At 46.2% G+C, this 26358-nt stretch overlaps 1 protein-coding gene across 6 annotated transcripts in view; it reads left to right on the top strand.

Annotated features, from left to right (window-relative positions):
* The window catches only part of LOC126426925 (zinc finger protein ZFP2-like), a 211505-nt gene that overhangs the window by 70400 nt on the left and 114747 nt on the right, over window positions 1–26358 (top strand). The window contains exon 5 of one of the 6 annotated variants that reach the window (XM_050089033.1): window positions 23318–23861. The exons of the other annotated variants lie outside the window; for them this stretch is intronic. Coding sequence (XP_049944990.1) covers window positions 23318–23434 — 117 coding nt within the window. The 3' untranslated portion in view covers window positions 23435–23861. Of the gene's footprint in view, window positions 1–23317; window positions 23862–26358 lie in introns of those variants that run through there. 6 annotated transcript variants of the gene reach the window in all.

Here is a 26358-nt window from a genome sequence, read left to right as displayed (position 1 = left end):
TGAATAGGTCAGGAGTTCACTACACTCAGCTGGCGGCTACAAGGGTAGCGGGGGCTGTGTGGCGTGGACTGGGCGGTTTTTTAGGTTAGAAGGCCTCGGGAAAGTACAGGGTGGGTTGCCATCTCAAAGGGTGCATGGCAAATACAGGACGTGCTTGGATCAAAGAACAGTCGAAATTGTTGTTGTAAATTGTTGTAGTTGTGCTGGGAAAGTCCCTGAGCTTCAAGCGCTAATAGAAAGCACAGAAGTTGAAATTGTTATAGGTACAGAAAGCTGGCTAAAGCCTGAAATAAGTTCTGCAGAAATTTTTACGAGGTCTCAGACAGTGTTCAGGAAAGATAGATTAGGCAGAATTGGTGGTGGAGTGTTTGTGTCTGTCAGTAGTGGTTTATATTGTAGTGAAGTCGAAGTAGACACTCCGTGCGAATTGGTATGGGTGGAGGTTATACTTAACAGCCGAACTAAGTTAATAATTGGCTCCTTCTACCGACCCCCAGAGTCCGATGATACAGTTGCTGAACAGTTCAGAGAAAATTTGAGCCTCGTAACAAATAAATACCCCACTCATACGGTTATAGTTGGCGGGGACTTCAACCTTCCCTCGATATGTTCGCAAAAATACTTGTTCAAAACCGGTGGTAGGCAGAAAACGTCTTCCGAGATTGTCCTAAATGCTTTCTCCAAAAATTATTTCGAGCAGTTAGTCCATGAACCCACGCGAATTGTAAATGGTTGCGAAAACACACTTGACCTCTTAGCCACAAACAATCCAGAGCTAATAGAGAGCATCATGACTGATACAGGGATTAGTTATCACAAGGCCGTTGTAGCTAGGCTCAATACCGTTTCTTCCAAATCCACCAGAAACAAACGCAAAATAATTTTATTTAAAAAAGCGGATAAAGTGTCACTGGAAGCCTTCCTAAGAGATAACCCCATTCCTTCCGAACTGACTATGCAAATGTAGACGAGATGTGGCTCAAATTCAAAGATACAGTAGCAACAGCAATTGAGAGATTGATACCTCATAAATTGGTAAGAGATGGAACTGATCCCCCATGGTACACAAAACAGGTCAGAAAGCTGTTGCAGAGGCAACGGAAAAAGCAATAGAAGTTCAGAAGAACGCGAAATCACGAAGATGGGCTAGAATTTACAGACGAGCGAAATTTGGCACGGACTTAAATGCGAGATGCCTTTAATAGGTTCCACAGCGAAACATTGTCTCGAAATTGGTAGAAAATCCGAAGAAATTCTGGTCGTATGTAAAGTACACAAGCGGCAAGACGCAGTCAATACCTTCGCTATGCAGTGCCGATGGTACTGTTACGACGACTGTGCCGCTAAAGCGGACTTACTAAACGCAGTTTTCCGAAATTCCTTCACCAGCGAAGACGAATGGAATATTCCAGAATTTGAAACACGAACAGCTGCTAGCATGAGTTTCTTAGAATTAGATACCTTAGTGGTTGTGAAGAAACTCAAATCGCTTGATACGGGCAAGTCTTCAGGCCCAGATTGTATACCGATTAGGTTCCTTTCAGATTACGCTGATACAATAGCTCCCTACTTAGCAATCATATACAACCGCTTGCTCACCGATAAATCTGTACCTACAGATTGGAAAATTGCGCAGGTCGCACCAGTGTTTAAGAAGGGTAGTAGGAGTAATCCATCGAACTACAGACCTATATCATTGCGGTCGGTTTGCAGTAGGGTTTTGGAGCATATACTGTATTCAAACATTATGAATCACCTCGAGGGGAACGATCTATTGATACGTAATCAGCATGGTTTCAGAAATCATCGTTCCTAGCTCTTCATTCGCATGAAGTAAAGGCCGCTATCGACAGCGGATCTCAAGTTGATTCCGTACCTCTAGATTTCCAGAAAGCTTTTGACACCGTTCCTAACAACCAACTTCTAATAAAGCTGCGGGCCTATGGGGTATCGTCTCAGTTGTGCGACTGGATTCGTGATTTCCTGTCAGGAAGGTCGCAGTTCGCAGTAATAGACGGCAAATCATCGAGTAAAACTGAAGTGATATTAGGTGTTCCCCAGGGAAGCATCCTGGGACCTCTGCTGTTCCTGATCTATATAAATGACGTGGATGACAATCTGAGCAGTTCTCTTAGGTTGTTTGTAGATGATGCTGTAATCTACCATCTAGTAAGGTCATCCGAAGACCAGTATCAGTTGCAAAGCGAGTTAGAAAAGATTGCTGTATGGTGTGGCAGGTGGCAGTTGACGCTAAATAACGAAAAGTGTGAGGTGATCCACATGAGTTCCAAAAGAAATTCGTTGGACTTAGATTACTCGATAAATAGTACAATTCTCAAGGCTGTCAATTCAACTATGTACCTGGGTGTTAAAATAACGAACAACTTAAGTTGGAAAGACCACATAGATAATGTTGTGGGGAAGGCGAGCCAGAGGTTGCATTTCATTGGCAGGACACTTAGAATATGCAACAAGTCCACTAAAGAGACAGCTTACACTACACTCGCTCGTCCTCTGTTAGAATATTGCTGCGCAGTGTGGGATCCTTAACAGGTGGGATTGACAGAGGACATCGAAAGGGTGCAAAAAAAGGGCAGCTCGTTTTGTATTATCACGTAATAAGGGAGAGAGTGTGGCAGATATGATAAGCGAGTTGGGATGGAAGTTATTAAAGCAAAGACGTTTTTCGTCACGACGAGATCTATTTACGAAATTTCAGTCACCAACTTTCTCTTCCGAATGCGAAAATATTTTGAGCCCAACCTACATAGGTAGGAATGATCATCAAAATAAAGGAAGAGAAATCAGAGCTCTATCAGAAAGGTTTAGGTGCTCGTTTTTCCCGCACACTGTTCAGGAGTGGAATGGGAGAGATATAGTATGATTGTGGTTCGATGAACCCTCTGCCAAGCACTTAAATGTGAATTGCAGGGTAATCATGTAGATGTAGACTTGTGATCTCACCTTTAGTGCCACGATCGTCAGATCGGCCAGCGCAAAGGTCGTCCATTCGACCTCCCCACTATCACCTGCTCACTCTACGACTCGCCATTCATCCTCTGCTGAATCACGAGCCCCAAAATCAGACATCCGGCATTCAAAAAGGAGCCTACTCGTGAAGATTTTTTATGTACCCTGACTTAACAACCATCGATTCCTCCCTCATCTCAACGTCCTGTTTCCAAGAAGGCTCATAAGAAACCCAGTTCCTCTCCTCCGACACGGCATGTCTCATCTACAGCGCCACCTGGCGGTAACCGTCCTCAGCCATCTTCTGTGTCGCCAAAGCGCACTGCTGGCGGCCGTTCAACTGGCCGATCGTTGGTGGCAGGAGCTGCTCCCAAACAACCTATGGATCAGGATCTTCTGCCTTTGGCTGATTGCTGTTCCACGTTGTCGGGCGCCGGCCCTTAGCAGTCGTTGAGTTGAGAGCCACCGTGATAAGATTCTTCCCTTTTCTGTCCCCCCTATGTCCACTATCCCTTGGCATATCCACGGCATTAGAGCCAATCGGGATGAATTGTCGATCCTCTTACGATTCTACTCGCCAGTCATCTTTTGTCTTCAGGAAACGAAGCTGCATCCCCATGATAACTTTTTTCCCCTCATTTCCAGTCGGTCCGGTTTGATCTCCCCTCTGTTGATGGCACTCCAGCACATGGAGGAATCACCATTCTCCTCCATTATACTGTCCATTTTCACCCAATCCCCTTAAACAGTTCCTTCCAAGCTGTTGCTGTCCGTCTTTCCCTTTCTGGATACATCTTCTCTCTTTGTACCGATACATTCCATCGTCCACACCGATGGCAAGAGGTGATCTCCTTCATATCCTTGGTCAGCTCCCCCCCCCCCCCCCACCACCGCCCTATTTGCTGGTTGGGGACTTAAATACCCACCACCCAATTCGGGGATCTCCGCGTCCTTGTCCGCAAGGCTCCCTATTGATTGATGTCTTCCACCAAGCGGATCGAGTTTGCCTCACCACTGGGGACCCTACATTTTTGTCTGCCTCCACGACAAATTTCTCTCATTTGGACCTTTTGGGCGGTACTGTTCAGCTAGCTCGGCGCTTGGAATGGTTCGCTCTTGCTGATACATACTCCAGTGCCCATTTTGCATGTGTCCTTAAACTGCAGCCACAACATCCATCTATGTGCCCGAGACGCTGGAAGTTTTCCCAAGCCGATTGGACACTTTTTTCGTCTCTAGCAACATTCGATGACCGTCACTTCCCCAGCGTCAACGAACAGGTCACTCATATTACAGAAGTTATTCCTACAGCCACGTATCGTTCAATACCTTGCACCTCCGATTTGTCCTCGGGCCTCGTAGTTCCTTGGTGGAACGAGGCATGCCGTGACGCAATACGTGAGCGGCGACGCGCTCTTAGCGTTTTCCGCCACCATCCTACTTTGGCCAAGTGTATCCACTATAAGCAGTTACGTGCGCGATACCGTCCGCGATAGCAAGAAGGCAAGCTGGGACTTTTTTACTCGCTCTTTTAACACTTTCACTACCTCCGCTGAAGTTTGGAGTTGAATTCGACGGTTGTCTGGCGCACCTAGTCTCTCCCTGATCTCTGAGCTCATTGTCATGCATGATACCTTGGTGGACCTCGTCGCAATTTCTAACTCATTGGGTCAACACTTTGCTGAGATCTCGAGCTCTTCAAATTACCCATGAGCCTTTCTCCTGAAGAAACATGCAGCGGAAGTGCGACCTCTTGCTCTCTCCTCTCAAAATAGCGAAAGCTATAATACTGTTCTCTCTGTGCGGGAACTCCAACACACACACTCTTCTTCTCGGACCTCCGCCCAAGGACTGGATGGAATCCACATCTAAATGTTGCTATATTTATCATACCTTAGTCTGTGCTACCTCCTTCACCTTTATTATCGAATTTGGACCGACAGTACTTTTCCCGGAAGATGGCGGGAAGCTATCGTCGTTGCTGTTCCGAAACCTGGAAAGGATAAACATCTCCCATCTAGCTATCGCCCCATTTCTCTATCAAGTAGTGTACGTAAGATTTTGGAGTGTATGGTGAATTGCTGTTTAGTGTGTTGGCTGGAGTCCTGAAGCCTTTTAACACCTGCCCAATGCGGTTTCCGAAAGCATCGTTCTGCAGTCGACCATCTTGTTGCTCTCTCCACTTACATCATGAACAGTTTTCTCAGGAAACGCGAAACAGTAGCAATATGTTTTGACCTGGAGAGAGCATATGATACCTCTTGGAGGACAGGCATCCTCCACACTTGACCTCCATCTTTCTAAATTTATCCGAAGAGCGAGCCAATTGGGGAAGGCCGCCTTACATGGTGCACTGTATCCGTCGTGCAATTAGACCTTTAGCCGGATTTCTCGTCGTTGCAATGGTGTCCCGCTCGTTTTCGATCTCTTGGGCGAGGATACGTCCCTGGGTGCGATTACCACGCTGCACTCTGCAGTGTTTCTTTTAACTGCGACGACGACTTTGGACATTTTTGCACCTAAGATCCAGCACGGTAGCCATTCCGTTGTGGTGGGGCCGCCATGTACCCTCTTGGTTGTAGCCCCCTGACAACACAGGGATCGCTCTACTGATGCCTGCGCCGTTAAATCCCCACGTATGCCAAGGAGTAGATGCCTATCCTCCTGGGGTATCGGGACTCCCGGCAACGGCCATCCTGCCAGGTGGCCTTTGCTGTGGCTGGGTGGCGCCCGTGGGGAGGGCCCTTGGTCGGAGTAGGTGGCATCAGGGCGGATGACCCGCAATGAAGCGTGGTACATCATCTCTCGCTGGCGGCCAGCCGCCAGCAGTCTCTAAGTGTTCTCGGGCTCAATTTAATGCTCAGAAGTACGATCCGAAAACGTTCCCCTCCCTGGCCACGCCGTGGGAAGAGCCTAAGTCTCAGGATGGAGGTAACAGTTATTCGCCCCAATTCTTAGTTTGCACGAGAGCTGATGGGGAGTCTTTTCTCTCCACAAAGCCTCAGTTCTTCGTCGAGCATTTAGAGGACAAGTTTGGGGAGGTGGCGGGCTTGTCTAAAATGCGCTCTGGGTCAGTACTGATACAAACGGCATCCTCCGCCCAGTCACGCAGGTTACTTGCTTGTAACAAGTTGGGGGATGTTAACGTTACTATTACACCACATAAGAGTTTAAATATGGTCCAGGGTGTTATTTTCCATAGGGACCTCCTTTTGCAGTCTGATGACGAGCTGCGCGCCAACTTAGAATGTAGAGGTGTTCATTTCGTCCGGCGCGTTCATCGGGGTCCGAGGGACAATCAGGTTGCTACCGGTGCCTTCATCTTGGCCTTCGAGGGTGTTACGTTACCGGAAAAGGTCAAGGTGATGGTCTACCGATGTGACGTCAAGCCCTATATCCCTCCCCCGATGCGGTGCTTCAAGTGCTGGTAGTTCGGCCATATGTCTTCCCGCTGCACTTCCAGCCTCACATGTCGAGATTGCAGACGCCCATCTCATCCCGATACTCCATGTGCCCTGCCTCCCATCTGCGTCAACTGCGGGGAGCACCATTCACCTTGCTCGTCTGACTGCAAAGTTTTTCAGAAAGAGCGCAAAATCATGGAATATAAGACCCTGGACCGGCTGACCTATACTGAGGCTAAAAGGAAATATGACAGACTCCATCCTGTGAGAATGACGTCTTCTTATGCAGCTGCTACAACAACTGTGCTAGCCCCATCAGTGTCGAGACTTCCAGCCAGCTCGATAAGCAGTAAGACTCCTCCTGCCCCCTTGCCCGTGGGGGGCTCTACCCAACCGGTTGCTCCTGCACCACCTACCTCAGGAGCAACCTCCTCCCACCCATCGGGGACGTCCGTCCCCGCTTCTTTGCCGGAGAAGCGTCTAACTTCTTCGGCTACTCTCGCCCGTAGGAGTTCCCTTGGGACCCTCCCTTCCCAGGGTTCCACCAGCGGGAAGGATGACGGCTGCCAGTGGCATAAGTCCTCACCAGCGGCCGGGCGTAGGGCTTCACGATCCTCCTCTGTCCCGGAGACTGAATCGGTGAAGCCTTCCCAGCCGGTGAAACCCAAGATTCAGCGAGAGAAGTCCAAGAGAAAGACCTCTAAGGCCAAAGAACTTGTGGTGGCACCAACCCCACCGCACCTTTCGCACTCTGCGTCTGAGGATGAAGTCGAGATTCTAGCGTCCGCTGAGGACCTTGATCTCGCTGGTCCCTCAGACGCCTTGGATGCCTCTCGTATGGGTACTGAATCGGTGGCAGTGAGTGAAGAAGTGGCGTAAATTGCCTTCCCAGTCCTTTCACGCCTTTCTCAGCCATGGACAATATCATCCTCAAGTGGAACTGTGGCGGTTTTTTCCACCATCTAGCTGAGCTCCAACAACTTATCAGCCTTCACCCTTTCTTCTGCATTGCTCTTCAGGAACCTTGGTTTCCAGCAATGCGAACTCCCACCCTCCGTGGCTATCGGGGTTATTATAAGAACCGGGCTGCTTATGAAAGGGTGTCTGGTGGCGTCTGCCTCTATGTCCTTCACACTCTGCACAGCGAGTCTGTCCCTCTCCAAACACCTTTAGAGGCTGTGGCTGTTCGGGTGTGGACGCCACAGGCTGTTACCGTCTGCAGTCTTTACCTTCCACCGGATGGTGATGTCTCGCAGCATGTCCTGGCTGCGCTGATAGCCCAATTGCCGCCACCTTTCTTGCTATTGGGCGACTTCAACGCCCATAACCCTCTGTGGGGTGGGTCAGTGGCAACAGGTCGAGGCGCCATCGTTGAGCATTTATTGTCGCAGCTCGATCTCTCGATTTTAAATGATGTTGCCTTCACACACTTCAGTGTGGCGCATGGCACATACCCGCCATTGACCTTTCAATCTGTAGCCCTAGCCTCGTACCGTCTGTCCACTGGAGTGTGTATGACGACCTGTGTGGTAGTGACCACTTTCCGATCTTTCTGTCACTACCACAGCATCACTCTTCTGGGCGCCCTAGCAGATGGGCTATGAATAAGGCTGACTGGGACTTGTTCTCCTCCACTGCCGCTCTTGAGCCTCTCTCTAATGACGACATTGATGTGGTGGTTCAATCGGTCACCACCGGCATCGTTACTGCCGCCGAATCTGCCATTCCTCACTCCTCTGGGTCCCCTCGGCGGCGGACTGTGCCTTGGTGGTCGCCTGAGATCGCTGCAGCGATTACAGATCGCCGGCGGGCGCTACAGCGTCACAAGCGACATCCCTGCATTGAACACCTGATCACCTTCAAACGGCTGCGTGCGCGGGCCCGCCGCCTTATCCGCCAAAGCAAGCAGGAGTGCTGGGAGCGGTACGTGTCCACCATTGGCCTCCATGTCACTCCATCGCAGGTCTGGGCCAAGATTCGACGCGTCTACGGCTATCGGCCACCTGTCAGCGTCCCTGCGCTCTCACTGAATGGAGCAGTTTGTACTGACTCCGACGTCATTGCAAACCACTTAGCAGAGCATTTTGCTATGTGTTCCGCTTCTGCGAATTACCCTAAGGCCTTCCGCTCCATTAAGGAGCGGATGGAACGTCGGAGCCTTTCGTTTCGCACCCACCATCCAGAATCGTACAATGTTCCATTCAGTGAGTGGGAATTCCGCAGTGCCCTTGCCGCTTGTCCTGATACCGCTCCTGGACCAGATAGCATCCACTGCCAAATTCTGAAACACCTCTCAGTGGACTGCCAGCGACGGCTCCTCGATCTTTACAACCGTATTTGGGTCGAGGGTGAGTTTCCGTCGCAGTGGCGGGCAAGTATCGTTATCCCCATTCTGAAACCAGGCAAGAACCCTTTGGAGGTGGACAGCTACCGCCCCATTAGCCTCACCAACGTTCTTTGCAAGCTTCTCGAACGGATGGTGAGCCGGCGCTTGACTTGGGTACTGGAGTCTTGGGGCCTTCTGGCTCCATCTCAGGGTGGCTTCCGTAAAGGCCGCTCCGCCGCCGACAATCTGGTGAGCCTGGAGTCGGCTATCCGTACTGCCTTTGCCCGCCGTCAGCACCTGGTCGCTGTCTTTTTCGACATGCGGAAGGCGTACGATATGACATGGCATGATCACATCCTTTCTACGCTTCATGGATGGGGTCTTCGGGGCCCTCTGCCGATCTTTATCAGAAATTTTCTGTGGTATCGTACCTTCCGCGTGCAAGTCGCAGCCTCATATAGTTCCACCCATGTCCAGGAGAACGGTGTGCCACAGGGTTCTGTTTTAAGTGTCTACCGGTTTTTAATAGCCATTAACGGGCTCGCTGCGGCCGTGGGAAATTCTGTCTCTGCTTCCCTGTATCCTGACGACTTCTGCCTTTATTACAGCTCTACTGGCATTGCAGCTGTTGAACGTCAGCTACAGGGTGCTATCCGCCAGGCGCAGTCTTGGGCTGTAGCTCATGGGTTCCAGTTTTCGGCAGCCAAGACCTGCGTAATGCATTTCTGCCGGCGACGCACTGTCCACCCGGAGCCGCGGCTTTATCTTGCCGGCGAAGTTCTTTCAGTGGTGGAATCACACAGGTTTTTGGGGGTGGTTTTCGATGCCCGGTTGACTTGGCTGCCTCATATCCGGCAGCTTAAACAGGCGTGTTGGCGGCATCTAAACGCTCTGAGATGCTTGAGCCACACCCGCTGGGGCGCCGACCGATTTACCCTGTTGCGGCTCTACCAGGCGTTAATCCAATCCCGTCTGGATTATGGGAGCCTGGCTTATGGCTCAGCATCCCCCTCTGCGTTGCGGGTGCTGGACCCAATAGTACACAGCGGGATCCGACTTGCCACTGGTGCCTTCCGCACCAGCCCTGTGGGCAGCATCCTTGTTGAGGCAGGTGTCCCTCCACTGCGGGTGCGACGCCAACAATTACTGGCTGCTTATGCTGCCCGTGTTTTTAGCTTGCCCGGGCATCCAAATTACCGTGTCCTGTTCCTGCAGTCGGCCGTCCATCTGCCGGACCGTCGGCCCCGGTCGGGTTGTCCGATCGCCGTACGCTTCGAGGAGCTTCTCTGCGGGCCTGGGTTTTTCCCTGTTCCACCCCCTTTCCAGGCGCCTCTGTGTACACCCCCATGGTGTGTTCCTCGCCCTTGCCTTCGGCTTGGCTTGGCACAGGGCTTGAAGGACTCGGTCCCTCCAGGGGCCTTCCGCCGCCGCTTTTATTCCATCCTGGCCACGTATCAGGGCTTTGGAATTGTTTACACCGACGGTTCGATGGTTGCTGGTCGTGTCGGGTATGCGCTAACTCTAGGGGACCATTGCGAACAACGGTCCTTGGTGGCTGGCTACAGCGTTTACACTGCTGAGCTAGTCGCCATCTTTCGAGCCCTAGAGTATATCCGCTCCTGCTCAGGTGAGTCCTTCGTTATCTGTAGCGATTCCCTGAGCGGTTTACGAGCTCTCGACCAGTGTTTTCCTCGTTCTCGTCTGGTGATGGCTATCCATGAGTCCCTGCATACTCTTGCGCGTTGCGGCCGCTATGTGGTCTTTATGTGGACCCCCGGTCATGTCGGTATCCCGGGCAATGAACATGTTGACCGCCTGGCGAAAGAGGCCACGTATAAACCATCTCTGGATGTTGGCCTCCCAAAGACTGATTTGCGGGCAGTCCTCCGCCGAAAAGTTTTTGCGCTTTGGGACGCTGAATGGCGCGATCAGATCACACCCAATAAACTCCATGCCATTAATTAGACGACGACTGTGTGGCGGTCATCCATGCGAGCCAACCGCAGGGACTCAGTCGTCCTTTGTCGGCTCTGCATTGGCCACTCCCGGCTAACACACAGTTATTTACTGCGCCGGGAGGACTCTCCTGTCTGTCGCTGCGGGGCGGCTTTGACAGTGGCCCACATTCTGTTGGCCTGCCCCCTTTTAGCTGTGGTCAGGCAGACATTTGCGCTGCCTGATACGCTCCCTGCCGTTTTATCTGATGACCCTGCTATGGCTGCCTTAGTTTTACGTTTTATTAGGGCAGGGAGTTTTTATTTTTTAATCTGAGTGTTTCTGTTTTATTTTATTGTTTTGTGTTGATTCTGGCCTTTGGCCTACGGTTTTAAACTAAGTTTTAATGTGTTTTCGGTGGTTAGCTTTCCCATTTTTTTTGTTCCTATGGTCGGCCAACCACCGTCACACTCCATCTGATTTTATTTCGCTTTGTCTGGTCCTTGTCTATGTTTCTTTTGTTCTGTGTCGTCTGTCTCCTATTCTGTTGAACATTTTTTATTCCCTGTGGGTATTTTTAGTATTTTGGAAAAAGGGACTGATGACCTCTGCAGTTTGGTCCCTTTAATCCTTAAACCAACCGACCAACCAACACACTTGGGGCTTTCGAGGTCGGCTGCCCCTTTTTATTCGTAAATTTATGGGAGAGCGCACATTTAAAGTGCAGGTTAACACTACTCTCTCTCGTACTTCCTCTCAAGAAAACGGGGTACCCCAGGCCTCTGTGCTAAGTGTTGTGCTGTTTGCCATTGCCATTAATTCAATTATGGATTGTCTGCTTCCCCATGTCTCGGGCTCCCTCTTTGTTGACGATTTTGCGATTTACTACAGCTCTCAATGGACCAGCCTTCTTGAACGATGTCTTCAAGGATGTCTCGATCGTCTCCACTCTTGGAGCATCGAAACCGGCTTCCGATTTTCTCCCAGTAAGACAGTTTGTGTCAATTTTTGGACTCGTGCAGAGTTCCCTCCACCTTCCCTACATTTAGGCCCTGTCAACCTTCTGCTCGCGGACGTCGCTTAATTATTGGGTCTTATGTTTGACAGAAAACTGTGCTGGTCCTCCCACATTTACTATCTTTCAGCTCGCTGTCTGCGGTCCTTCAACACCCCTCGTGTCCTGAACGGTACCTCCTGGGGAGTGAACTGAGTGGTCCTTCTCCGCTACTATCGCGCCTTAGTGCGCTCGAAATTGGTCTATGGAAGCATAGTTTACTACTCTGCACGGCAGTCTATTGTTCGGCATCTAGACTCTGTCCACCACCGTGGATTGCGTTTAGCGTCTGGAGCTTTTTACACCAGCCCTGTGGAAAGCCTTTATGCTGAGACTGCTGAACCTCCACTGTCCAATCGGCGCGCTGTCCTTCTGCGTCGCTATTCTAGCCATCTGTCTTGCATGCTTGCTAATCTGGGCTATGACCTTTTTTCGACGCCGCCTTGGATTTAGGGTATGCAGGCCGCCCTTCCTCTCTACTACCACCAGGAGTCCGCTTCCGTCAACTGCTACGTTCTCTTTCCTTCCACTTTCCTAAGACTTTCTTGACAACTTGGTGTACAGCACTGCCTTGTTCCACCCACAGACCTGCCTGCTCTGTGACCTTTGTCAGTTTCCCAAGGATGGTACCCATTCTCTCGTTTATCGTCGGCTATTTGCCGCTCTATGTGCGCAAATGAAGGATGCCACATCTGTTTACACTGATGGATCAAAAACATCATTTGGTGCTGGGAGTGCCTATATTGTTGGCGACATGCCCAATCGATTTCGGCTTCCCAACCAGTGTTCGGTTTTTACTGCGGAGCTTCACACTGTTCTCCAGGCTGTCTAATACATCCATCGCCATCAGCGTGTACTGTACATTATATGCTCAGATTCGCTCAGCTCTCTCCTCAGTCTTCAAGCTCTCTACCCTGTCCACCCTGTGATCCACCAGATTTAGGACTGCCTCCACTTGCTCCACTTGGGGGGGGGGGGGGGGCATTTCTGTGGTGTTCCTCTGGATCCCAGGACACGTTCATATCCGTGGAAATGAGGCGGCCAGTATAGCGACCAAGGCTGCAGTCTCTCTTCTTCAGCCTGCTGTTCGCATGGTTCCTTTCGCCGATCTACAGAGTGTTTTATGTCGTCGTGTTGCTCTTTTATGGCAAGCACATTGGTCTACACTTCCCAATAATAAATTGAGGCCCGTGACAGCTCTTCCTTGTGCTTGGACCTCTTCCTCCCGAACTTGTTGTCAGGAGGAGGTAATTTTAACTACACTCCGGACAGGGCACTGTCTTTTTACATCGACATCTTTTAAGTGGCGATCCTCCCCCGCTTTGGCCCCCATTGCTCTCAACTGTGGACAGTGAGACACCTTTTACTTGAGTGCCCCTATTTTACTCTGTTACACGCCCGTCTACAGCTGTCGCCTGATACATCTTCCATTTTAGCAGATGACATGCTTCAGCCGATCGCGTTCTAAAGTTTATTATCTGTAAAGAGAAATTATGTTGATCTAATACATATGATTGTGTACATTGCACTACATGATTCTTCCTTTTGTTCTTCTCCCATCATGTGTTAGGTGATTTCACCTCTGCTGGTCAACACGTTCTAGCAATCCCTTCTGTTACCTTCACCTCTTTCTTCTCCGTTGTGGTTTGTAATCAAGAATTAGTTTAGGAAGTTGCTTTCAGGCATTCTATCTACATGTTCCCACCATCTATTTCCGTTTCTTGTGCATTGAATCAACTTGCAATTCATTCCTAATGTCTTCATTTCTGGAACTATGTTCCCTGCTCATATCCATATGATACATAATAATTGAAGAAAATGAAGAGAATCTTCAGAGAGCTGTCTATCATCTTGATTTGTTGGTTTCTGAATGTCACATGAAAATCTCCATTAAGAAAACCAGTGTTAAGGTAGTCAAGGGAAAAATCATATATCAGATCAAAAATTGTTATAAATAATGTAATACTGGAACAGGTAACTCACTTTCAGTGTCATGGTTGTGGCATAAGATGAAATTCTTGCAATGATATTGATAAGATCTTGAAATTTGAAACAATGTGTCTCCCATGATAAAAGTGAAACCACACATGTGAGAAACAATCTTACTGTAAAGTGTATGTTTCAGTGTATGTTTATATATTTTGTGAGATAGGAATAGTACTTTTAAAACACACATCAGACCTGTATTGTTCTGATGCTTCATTTCTTAAAACACAACTGGAAGAACTTATCATTTATAGAATAAAGGATTATTACTTGAAAATCTGATTTAAGTAGGAAACAGAATCTGCTTATAAAAACAGCTGTGTTTTAGAAAATAATTACAGTATGTATTGAAACAGTTGCAAGATAATAGTGAGGGGAAACAGAATGGCCACAGAGGTGTACCACATGCCACAGCAGTTTGTGTGACAAATCACACCTGTGTGTTTATGCAGGCCACAGTCTGCACCAACCACCATCTTTCCATGGCTGGCAGACATGAAAAAAATGCACGTTGATGGGAGTAGTGAGCCACTGGAGACCGTATGTTTACTGGAGAACATTATCATAAATATAAATAAGTGGTGTAGGAAAATGTTTTGTTCATTAATACTCTTTTCTTTTGGAAGTATAAATTTGCTGCTCTTCAAGCAATCAAGATACCCCTCTTTCCAGCTACGTAAAATCATCTTGTTGCTATTGTAAGCACTTCTGATTTTATGGTTGTTGACAATTGTGTTCCTTGTGCTGTTTTACTTTGTGTAACACTGTTTTATGTTACATTTTTAGCACCAGTGACAAACTACACCTGGCTGAAACAAGTACAAATAATTTCATGTTTTAATGTCATTTGCATTACCATTGTAAGCATCAGCATTATAGTGGTACTCAAATAATTTCATGTATTGTTGCACGTCATTCTTCCATACACCAACTTAGATCTGAAGTGACCGGTCATTCAAACCAAAACTGGCCGTTTTAATAAAAATATAGTAAACGAGGTAATGTTTTTCATTGATTAAAACAGCAGTCGAGATTGCCATAACATTAGTTTATTATTACCAGTTTCAGATTATGTTAAAGCCATCCTCAAATTTTTTGAACCCCTATGGCTGGTGCTGTGCACGATCATGCTATTGTGAAGAACTGATCAGTTGCCAGCACCAGCCATAGGGGGCGTTAAGTCTGAAGATGGTTTCAACAAAAGCCGAAACAGATAACAATAAACAAATGTTAACGTGATATTGACAGTCGTTTGGATCAAAGTTAGCGTCAGGTTGCTGCACTCCATAGACAACGCTGTCTAAATTTATTATGTTTTTCATTCATTAGGTAGGTTATTAACAGAAACCTAACTGGTTGCACCATGTGTGGTGACTCTTGAGTGGGTCAATGCTAATTCCTGTCAAAAGTGATTTCTTTTTGAATAATCCCAGGTGCAGACCCCTTGAGTGAGTTTGAGTTTTGAGAGGGTTAAAAGGCAACCTAGCTCCAATCCTGCTAGCCAATATATGATGCTTTTAGTCTCTATTTGGTAGAGCCCCCAAGTCTTCCCATTTATCTATAACTAGATATATATTTGTTCAGCCGACATACAGTGCATGATGGATGATACCTTAGGCCACCAATGATCATTAACATTGTGTCACACTTGCAACTGGAATAATGGAGAATTGATTGGCTATATGCTTCCATAGGAGCCCTCATTTTTTTATCCTGTCTTCTTAAGCCTTCTGAGATGTATGTTGGTGGCAATGTATCGTTGTACAGTCTGTTGCATAAGCTGGTTATCTGAACTTTCTCACTAGCAGTTTGTAAGAACATGTTCCTTCCACAGGAACCTAAAAAATACTGCCCAGTTCCCTTCACACAAATGCCACTACGTGTGTAGCCACTTCCTGTGTACAGTGGACTCCTGACTTACTAAGCAGAACCCAGAAACCCACCACCCTATGGTGCAAGTCAAGGAATCTTCTGCCTACATGGTGGCAGAACCATCTGGACCCGTGATTCGAGCCATCCACTGGCCTCTGTACCCTAGGACCACAGTTGGTTATGCATATGGTGCTACAGATGGCGAGCTCTGCCTTCATCTCACAACCAAGACTTGGTCTTCACTACTTCAACTAGTCACTCAAAACCGTAGAGAATCTCTTCCAATCCAATCCAATGCAAGACATCTTTTTAGTTCCAAAATGAGCCACTACCTGCACTTGGCAGCACACTTTGTTTTTCATGGTATCTGGAAGCACCAATTCCCCTTCTAGGATAATGCCTTCCAGAATTCGTCCTTATATCTGCAGAGTGCACAATGGATTCCTTCCCCTCCTCAGCAGCCATATCCCCTAATGTTGGAATTCCCAACTACCAGTAACCCCCCCCCCCCCCCCCCCGTGAATGCCCAGACTTTGTGGACTGAGAAGCCTGTTCTGGAAAAGAGGAACGACTTCATCTGGCTCAGGAATTTCGTCAGCTACAAATAGCTCCCAGAACTTGTTTGTCATACTATCTGGGGTGGAACTCTGATCAGCCCCTCAGAAATTCTTTTGCTGGAGCTACTTATGACCCGACTGCAGGTGAGGGATCAGCACCAGTGCAGGCAGTTCCTAGGAGGGCCACAGTAGTTGACCAATCGGGAGATGTGTGGGACATAGATGTCTAGTCCTCTATAGTGATGCCCATTGGCAACAGCCTGGAGCTGTGTGGCCAAAGCCAACACCACCTGGAGCTGTTTGCTAAGTCACCAACTAGGCTCAAATCTGAGCAGAGCAGTCAGTCCCTATTCATACCAAAGATGGAAAAACTTTACACTACCCAGTTATTAGGATGCTAGACTACGCCTGGTAAGTATTCAGACATGCAAGAAATTAGAAAGTAAACTGTATCCACAAAGATAACTGAAAATAAGTCGCTGCTGTTTGATGCTTGTAAATACAATTTGCAAACAAATGGTGTACTCACCTTATCTGTAGCAGCACATAAGATAGGCACTCCGGTGGTCCAGCCAAACTGACCCAATGAAAACAAAGCAAAAATAAAAAATGACATTATAATACAGGGATCCATAAAAGTGTCAGTCAGATACTCCACGCCACACTGTGGAATGAACAGTTCTCATGACACAATACGAACGCTAGCCCTATCTGGGACACGGCCACATGGTCAGTTATAGCAAACAACAACTCCATCCAGATAGTGCCTCCCTCTTCCAGATGCTGCACCAAGCTCACTTATGTTTTATAATTTCATTATCATCTCCTTTAAACCATTTAATGACATTGGTCCTCTCCGCAGACCTTACTGTGTCAGTTCAGCACTGTAATTTCTGCTCTTAACAGAAAACTGTTTCACTAACAGCCCATGGTCTCACTTGATAGCCACACTGTTCACTCATGTTATGGATTGTCAAATGACAGCATGTATGTCATAGTGTCAGACAAACACTGTACAGTGTCAAATTTTGCACTGGGGTGTCCAAAGTCGGAACTGGCTTTTTCCAGTGTCATCCAGTTCCCCCATTAATGCAGCTACTAAGTTTTGCTTTGGTATGATGATCAAATTCCATACTGAACCTGTGCAAGTAGCTGCTCTTTAATTACAAGCACCTGGTGCTGAGGTCCCATGTGTATAGCTCCCATATGTGTCGTGTCAAAATTAGATTTATTACAGATTTCATGAACACATTTAAACAGTCATTCTTCCTGCGCTCCATGTGTGAATAGAATGGGGAAAAAAGCCAGTGGGATGTTACCTCTGCCGTGCACATCAGTGGTTTGCAGAATTAAGATGTGAATGTAGACAGACCTCTCCAATTTATATAAGACTGTAAGTACCAGTTTATTATTTTTACCATGAAGTGCCCACAAATACCTGTCGATTCAAACCTATTTAATAAACATTCTTCATACTTAAAGAACTCGATGATGGCATTTAATACTAACAATCCTTGTGGATTACAAAAGGATTTGTTTATTGTTGTTGTTGTTGTTGTGGTCTTCAGTGCAGAGACAGGTGTGATGCAGGTCTCCATGCTACTCTATCCTGTGCAATCTTCATCTCCCAGTACCTACTGCAACCTACATCCTTCTGAATCTGTTCAGTGTGATTTGTTTATATCTTGTGTTACTTTTCACTGCTTAAACTAACATTATTGATTGGCATTACTTTACTTTACATTGATACACTTCGTTCCAAAAAAGGTGTTTAACTTTCATTGGTGTCTGTATGGTTGTATAGCGGTCTTGGCACATTCTTCATTCCGATATCAAAATATTGCTTTATTTTCTCCCTTTTATGTATATTGCCATTTTGTAGTAGACTGGTACGTGGCATTCCGCTTTAACAATATGTAACATTGTTACCATAACTTCAGTGACAGTTATAAACTCATTCATATGAAATATAACCATGCCTGTATGGATTACACTAAATCCTAGTCAGTTTTCAATACATACAGTAACTGGTCATACCTCAACAGTATATTTTGAAATGAATAGATAAGGATACCATTTCAATCAGTCAATTTCTTCAAACAAAATCGTGTTCTGTGCTTCAGTCTGGCAGCCTCCAAATCCAATGCATGAACAGAACAGTGCATAGCAGTTTTGTCACTTCATGACCCAAAGTACAAGTGCAGTAGCTCAGCAAACGTTTCATACTTTGCTTTATATTGATTCTCCAAAGACCTACATTTATTATTTTTACCATTATATTTCCACCGAAAACCTATTGATTCTAACCTATGTAATGTCAATTCTTCATACTTCTTACGAAATACACTCCTGGAAATGGAAAAAAGAACACATTGACACCGGTGTATCAGACCCACCATACTTGCTCCAGACACTGCGAGATGGCTGTACAAGCAATGATCACACGCATGGCTCAGCGGACACACCAGGAACCGCGGTGTTGGCCATCGAATGGCGCTAGCTGCGCAGCATTTGTGCACCGCCGCCGTCAGTGTCAGCCAGTTTGCCGTGGCATACGGAGCTCCATCGCAGTCTTTAACACTGGTAGCATGCCGCGATAGCGTGGACGTGAACCGTATGTGCAGTTGACGGACTTTGAGCGAGGGCGTATAGTAGGCATGCGGGAGGCCGGGTGGACGTACCGCCGAATTGCTCAATACGTGGGGCGTGAGGTCTCCACAGTACATCGATGTTGTCGCCAGTGGTCGGCGGAAGGTGCACGTGCCCGTCGACCTGGGACCGGACCGCAGCGACACACGGATGCACGCCAAGACCGTAGGATCCTACGCAGTGCCGTAGGGGACCGCACCGCCACTTCCCAGCAAATTAGGGACACTGTTGCTCCTGGGGTATCGGCGAGGACCATTCGCAACCATCTCCATGAAGCTGGGCTACGGTCCCGCACACCGTTAGGCCGTCTTCCGCTCACGCCCCAACATCGTGCAGCCCGCCTCCAATGGTGTCGCGACAGGCGTGAATGGAGGGACGAATGGAGACGTGTCGTCTTCAGCGATGAGAGTCGCTTCTGCCTTGGTGCCAATGATGGTCGTATGCGTGTTTGGCGCCGTGCAGGTGAGCGCCACAATCAGGACTGCATACGACCGAGGCACACAGGGCCAACACCAGGCATCATGGTGTGGGGAGCGATCTCCTACACTGGCCGTACACCACTGGTGATCGTCGAGAGGACACTGAATAGTGCACGGTACATCCAAACCGTCATCGAACCCATCGTTCTCCCATTCCTAGACCGGCAAGGGAACTTGCTGTTCCAACAGGACAATGCACGTCCGCATGTATCCCGTGCCACCCAACGTGCTCTAGAAGGTGTAAGTCAACTACCCTGGCCAACAAGATCTCCGGATCTGTCCCCCATTGAGCATGTTTGGGACTGGATGAAGCGTCGTCTCACGCGGTCTGCACGTCCAGCACAAACACTGGTCCAACTGAGGCGCCAGGTGGAAATGGCATGGCAAGCCATTCCACAGGACTACATCCAGCATCTCTACGATCGTCTCCATGGGAGAATAGCAGCCTGCATTGCTGCAAAAGGTGGATATACACTGTACTAGTGCCGACATTGTGCATGCTCTGTTGCCTGTGTCTATGTGCCTGTGGTTCTGTCAGTGTGATCATGTGATGTATCTGACCCCAGGAATGTGTCAATAAAGTTTCCCCTTCCTGGGACAATGAATTCATGGTGTTCTTATTTCAATTTCCAGGAGTGTATATTTATTGATTTCTCTAACAATCCTAGATCATGAAATACTTTGTTTCTATCCTATGTTGTTTCCTCGATATATAAATTAATGGTAGTGATGTATAGAATCGTATTTGGAATAAAAGGACCTGGCAAGGAGTTTGTAATCACTCAATTCAATTGGCTGTAAACAGCTCTGTGCTGATTGTTGCCATGAAGGCTGTGGGAAATTCTAGTTGAACTGAACAATAGAACGTGTTAAGTCCCCCACACCATAACTGTAGAACGCCACTGAATTTTGGTTTACATGATAAATCATATAGATTTAATGATTAGAGATTCAGCAAAACACCCAGGGACTAAAATTACAAAAACCTTAACATAAAAAATGTTGTGGGGAAGGTGAACTGAAGTGTTTCATTGGCAGTCCACGCAGAAGTTGCAACAAATCAAGTAGATTCCCTACACTATGCTTGTCTGCTATCTTCTGGAGTATTGCTGAACAGTATGGGGTCCTTAGTAGATAGGATTAATGGAGGGGACCGAAAAAGTTCAAAGGAGGACAGCTTGTTTCGTATTATTGCAAAATAGAGGGGAAAGTGTAATGTGTATGTTATGAGATGAAGTGGCAAACAGAAGAAAGGCGTTTCTCTTTGTATTGAGTTCTTTCCTCAAAATTTCAATCACCGACTTTTTTTCCTCTGAATGCCAAAATATGCTTCGACACATCTACATCAGGAGAAATGATGATAAATAAGAGGAATCAGGGCATACACAATGGGAATTGTTAATCTCAGCACTGTTAGATTAGTCTCTGTCTATCCATACACATGCAAGTAGTCTCAAGAGGGCAGAATTAGACTTTTATCTGTATCTCCTAACTGTTAGTGACGACTAGCAGTGCAGTTCTTCACATGCCACTATTCTGAAGGGACTGGAACCGTGTGTGTGTGTGTGTGTGTGTGTGTGTGTGTGTGTGTGTGTGTGTGTGTGTGTGTTGAAGTGAGAGCAAGGAAGGGGATATGGGTAGAGGATATGGACTAGCATAGGTTGAGTCTAGAGGGGTTAGGGGGTGGGGGGTGGGTAGTCTACTGATGGCAAGTACAACAAACATCCTTTCAGTGCACTCGAAGTGTAGAGTCTAACTCAGTGGAGATGTTGTGTTGTATTATTATAGGTGAATGGAAGGAAAAATGGAAAAAGAGTGAAAAGCATTTACATCCATGTCCTCATAAAAATCCATACTCCAGAATCTGCTGAGAGTTATACGGCAGATAGTACTTCCTACTGTACCAGTAAGTATGGATTCTTCCATTCCATTCACAAACTGAGTGCAGGAAAATGGGCATGAAAATGACTGTGAAGCCGGCCTGTGTGGCAGAGCGGTTCTAGGCGCTACAGTCTGGAACCGCGCGACCGCTACGGTCGCAGGTTCGAATCCTGCCTCGGGCATGGATGTGTTTAATGCCCTTAGGTTAGTTAGTTTTAAGTAGTTCAAAGTTCTAGTGGGCTGATGGCCTCAGAAGTTAAGTCCCATAGTGCTCAGAGCCATTTGACTCTGTGCATGCTGTAATTAGTCAAGTCTTGTCTTTACGTTCCCTGGGGAAGTGATACATAATAGGATGTAGTACATTTCTAGATTCATCACTTACAGCTGGTTCTTAAATCTCTGTAACTAGGCTTTCATAGGACAGTTGGCATCCATCTTAAAAACATCGATGTGTCTCGTTTCTTAGTATCTGCATGACACTGTCACATGGGTAAAACTTGTGAACATTTGTGGTGCTCTGATGTGATAGTCATATGTGGTGCAGGTGCCACACACCTGAGCAGGCTTGCAGTATGAATTGTGCAACTGGTTTATAAGCAATCTCCTTTGTGGACTAGTTGCATTTTACCAGTGAACCAAAGTGTGCTATATAAGTGCAGTTTTATGTTTCTGAACGGACTGATGACCTCAGCATTTTGGTCACTTTTCTGATAATTTACAGCAAGTTCACAATCTCTGCATCACTTTGCACTCTTATCCAGATGTGACTGACCATTCATGCAGCTTTTCCCGTTGTAGGGTGACAAAATATAAACAGCATTACAAATGACCTGCAAGCAACAAATTCGTATTCCTTGCTTTTATACAATAATTAAATTGCGCCATCACTATACAGTACAGGTGACTCTTCTTCTGCCTTAACACTGCATAATATGAGCATGAGAGAACTACAGAGGAATGTATTTGATACCTTATGAGACAGGAAAATGCTGATGTTTTTTTTTTATATACACAGGAATCTTGTGTGGATTTTTAACACAGTGAGACCATTAAATAATGTGAGAGGAAGAAACACTTGGTTATTTGAAAAGAATATTTAACACCACGCTAATGAGGGGAAGAACAATGGGATTTGTTAGGAATGGCATAAGAAATATTTAATCAAGTGATCTCCTGGAAGTGAGAAACTTCAGTCACTGGGCACTGGTTATGGATCAACCAGATACTTTCGTCATAATTGTTTGCACTTCATGTATGCATTATCACCATTGGTATAAGAATGGAAACCACCACCTGCATCACTATTATGTGTAATAAAGATGGTCAGTTTTCGTAGGAATAGCAGATAAGTCGCATATAAAAGTTGGAAAAGGAAAAAGGAGAGAAGACAATATAAATATTACGTGTGTGTAACACCATAAAAATAGTGATAATGTTACAAGGAATAACATCAAATCATGGTCTCATTCATATCCAGTGCTGTAAGCTGCAGAATGCCAGTAATGAGAATATTTCACAGAGAACTTTAAAAGGTATAGAGGATGCAATGTGTGGACTGAACAGGTGTGGTGACATAGTGAGAAATTGTGAGAACAGTATGGAATTCTGTAAATTATGGTGATACACTAAGGAATGCTGTGTTCATTTGTCTAATGATCACTGAAATCTCTTTTTGTAGCCCAGTCTGTGAAGCCCAAAGATGTTCGATTATGGGAAAAATATCGTGTAGCCACTAATTTTTGCCTAGTGCCAAGAGGGAGTGGCCTGATCAGTATGCTAAAAATCCAGAATGGTAGGATGTGAGTCTTGGGATGGGGCAGTGATGTTTGAAGGTCACATTTTACGATTTATTTTGAGTAACTGAAAAATTGAGTTTCGACTGAAAATGTTTCCCCACACAGAATCAAACTACATGAAATTTGCTAAGAATGTTCCTTTTGCATCTATGACTAATAGCTTCTGCATTTCAGGGAATAGAAAAACCAATTATTAAAAATATTGCTTTAACTATACGAAATTAATTATCTTTACATGGAGGGGTTTAGAAACAAATTTGTGTACCATGTGTAAGTGTAGTACAGCCATATTACAGTACAAATCATGTTCTGGGAGTGCAACAGGGTGATGGGGAGGTATGGGGAGTAGAAGCAAAGGAAATATATGTTGTCAGATTATGTTCATGCTCTTCCTTCCTTCCTTCACAGGTCTCCAAACTGAAGATAAAGGTGGTGTTTCTCCATTCGATCTACCCCACTATGTCACAAGAAGCAACCAAACGGTGTCTCACAAAGTTATTACAACTTTCCACCATGTGCCTATGAAGAGCTCACTACCACAGTCTGCAGTCATGCCTGGAGGCCATTTATTTTCCACAGAATGCGTCAATACTTAATGGAAACCTGATATTAGTTACTAATGACATTAACACAAACACATACAGACAGTCTCTGAAAATCGTTCCAGACATCCTACGCTGTTAGAGGGGAAACTGATTGTGTCATCCTTTATGGAGGTTGTAGCCTTCTTGTGGGAGGTGAAAATTCCTTCACCATGAGTGCTGCTTGCTTTTCAATTTAGACGGACTATACCTCCCCAGCATTTACTGTCCAGTTCGCCTGTGTGAGTAGAGAAAATAACTTCATTGAGCTCATGTCTGTACAGTGGAGTTATTTTCAGATTGTTGAGGAAGTACCTTGTTGAAGTTGTTTGGTGAGGTATTATGTAAAAAAAATCTGAACAGAAGACTGTGAGTGTCCCCCACACGGAAGAGCCTGTCTGAACTGTAACACTTCATCAATATATATGTGATAATGTCAATTTCTTTGTCTTTTCTATGCCTTTCTGGAATATTTTTCGTGGCATCAGGGATTTCAAAATGCACCTCTTCCGCTTTTGCTTACCAACATCTGAAGAGACCCAGAGTCTTAAATTGCATTTCTCTACAACAGAGATTGGTAACCTGTTATAGAATGTAAGATATTTCAGCATAAGACAAGCAATGCATTACAGCAGACTACTGTTCTAGATGGAATATGGTCAGTCCCATTCCATCAGACATATTCACGCCCATCTTGGAAGATATACTATGGATGTATGGTACGTAGGTCCACTCAGTGCAGCCCATTTCACAACTGCAATAAGTTCCACTTACTCCTAAACGTAAAAGATTTATGCATCCTATCACTAACACAATTAATAGTGAGAGACCTGCAGTGCCTTTCTGATGATTTGTTAATTCACCAAGTGACAGCAACATAATTACACAGCCTTACAACATGCTTTCAATGGTAGACAGCAACAAGGTGACACATTTACCAATCCAGTCCCTTTGCCACCAACACTATCACATCTACAAACTAAGTACTTCTCGGTTTCAATTTCAGGCTTGTATTTTATGCATTACCTCGCATAATACATGCAGTGAGTATTGATTTAATAATCAGAAATTAACACTGCCATATAGAGTGTATTTTTCACCGTTTACAAACTACAGGGATTGCTGGATGAGGGAATACAATACAGGGAAGGTCCTATGTCCAGAAATGCACGATTTCCATGCTAGAGACCATTTATTAAATCACACATTGTTACATAGAGTGAGGTCTAATATGTACCATACCATCCAGCCACAGTTACTGTATGCATGGTTTCCTACTAGAAAGTAATACTGTTTCTCATACATCTTGCCATAGGATCCTCTCCTAACATAGTAATTGGTAATGTCTCCGATTCACTTCTCTTATCGACTCACGTTGTAGTGAATGTGATACAGCAGTGTACACAATCGTTCCATATTCGTATTGAGAGCTTGCAAACGTGGTGTTTCCTTGTGGAAAGGCGAATGGCGATGGCTAGCAGGGTTGTATCAGGAGACCTATCCCCGCCAATAAGAACCACACCATTCAATGTTGGCAACAGTGTTTCACTGTTTGTCGAAGACACGGTTGTTTCAGGAAGCAGGAAATCATGAAGGGTGTACCCAAAATATGCAGACACCAGACTTGGAGGACAATGTAATTAACGCTGTGGAAGGCAACTGCTTTGTTAGTTCCAGACAGTTGGCCTGCCAGTACAGTGTAGCCCAGATGACCTTGTGGAACAGTCTCTGTGACAATTGTTGCTACCATTAACTCTTAAGACAACAGGGCTTGCTTGCTAGTGACAGATTTTCCACATCAGGAGCAGTTTCGTCTCTAGTCCCTTCACCAGACAACCACAGTTCTAAAATTTGTCATCCATCCTATCCACAGATGAGGTCACCTTTATGCAGAGTGGTATCGTCAGCTTTCATAACATTCATCTATGGGACAGTATGCAGAGCCCCTGTGGTATGGTGACAGTGAATCATCAGGATCAGTGAACAAAGGATTATGTGGCTGTATATGATGGTGCTCCAGCCCACTTCACTGTTGATGTCTGGACCCCTCTCAGTTGTCTCCACTGGTAGATGTATCTGTATCTGATGGGGGGGGGGGGGGGGGTGTCCAGTTGCATGTCCTGCTCATTCACCAGATCTCAACCCATTCGATTTCTGGTTATCTCAGAAGTACTGTATATGCAGAGCCCATTCCAGATGTGAAGACATTGGAGCAATTTATTCATCCTGGCTTTGCCACTGTTCAGTTGCAGCTTGACCAAACAGCTACAGACAGAACGTGCTACAGCACATACTCACATGCAGTGAGTCACATGGAAACGATTTCAGTACTTATTGCAACTGTGGCAGCTTGGTACAGCACAGTCTAGGTCACAGTCTCTGTATGATTACATAAATGGTCTCTAGCAAGGAAACTATGCATTCTGGACATAAGTTCATTAGACCTTCTTTGTTCTGCATCCTCTCATCAATCAATCCCTAGAGTTTGTACATGGTGGAAAAAAATCACCATGTATAAAGGCCAGCTGAGTGAAGTTATTTTGTCTACATACAGAAGAGAACTGGACAGGGAATTCTGGGGAGGTATAGACTGTATGTAAATTGAAAATCGAACTACAGTTGTAGTGGGGGAAGTTGCTTTCCCTGGAAGAACATTTTAGTTACTGTACTGGATGACACAAAATTTCTCCCTCTAGCAGTGTAAAACAGTATAGACATTCATACAGATTTTGTCCATATCTACATTCTACATCTACATTTATACTCTGCAAGCCACCCAACGGTGTGTGGCGGAGGGCACTTTACGTGCCACTGTCATTACCTCCCCTTCCTGTTAGAGTCGCGTATGGTTCGCGGGAAGAACGACTG

The sequence above is a fragment of the Schistocerca serialis genome, chromosome 11, assembly GCF_023864345.2.
Source record: "Schistocerca serialis cubense isolate TAMUIC-IGC-003099 chromosome 11, iqSchSeri2.2, whole genome shotgun sequence".
In the NCBI taxonomy this organism is placed as follows: Eukaryota; Metazoa; Arthropoda; class Insecta; order Orthoptera; family Acrididae; genus Schistocerca; species Schistocerca serialis.
Note: the sequence above shows the minus strand (reverse complement) of the source record. Positions and strands in the feature narration are given on the sequence as shown.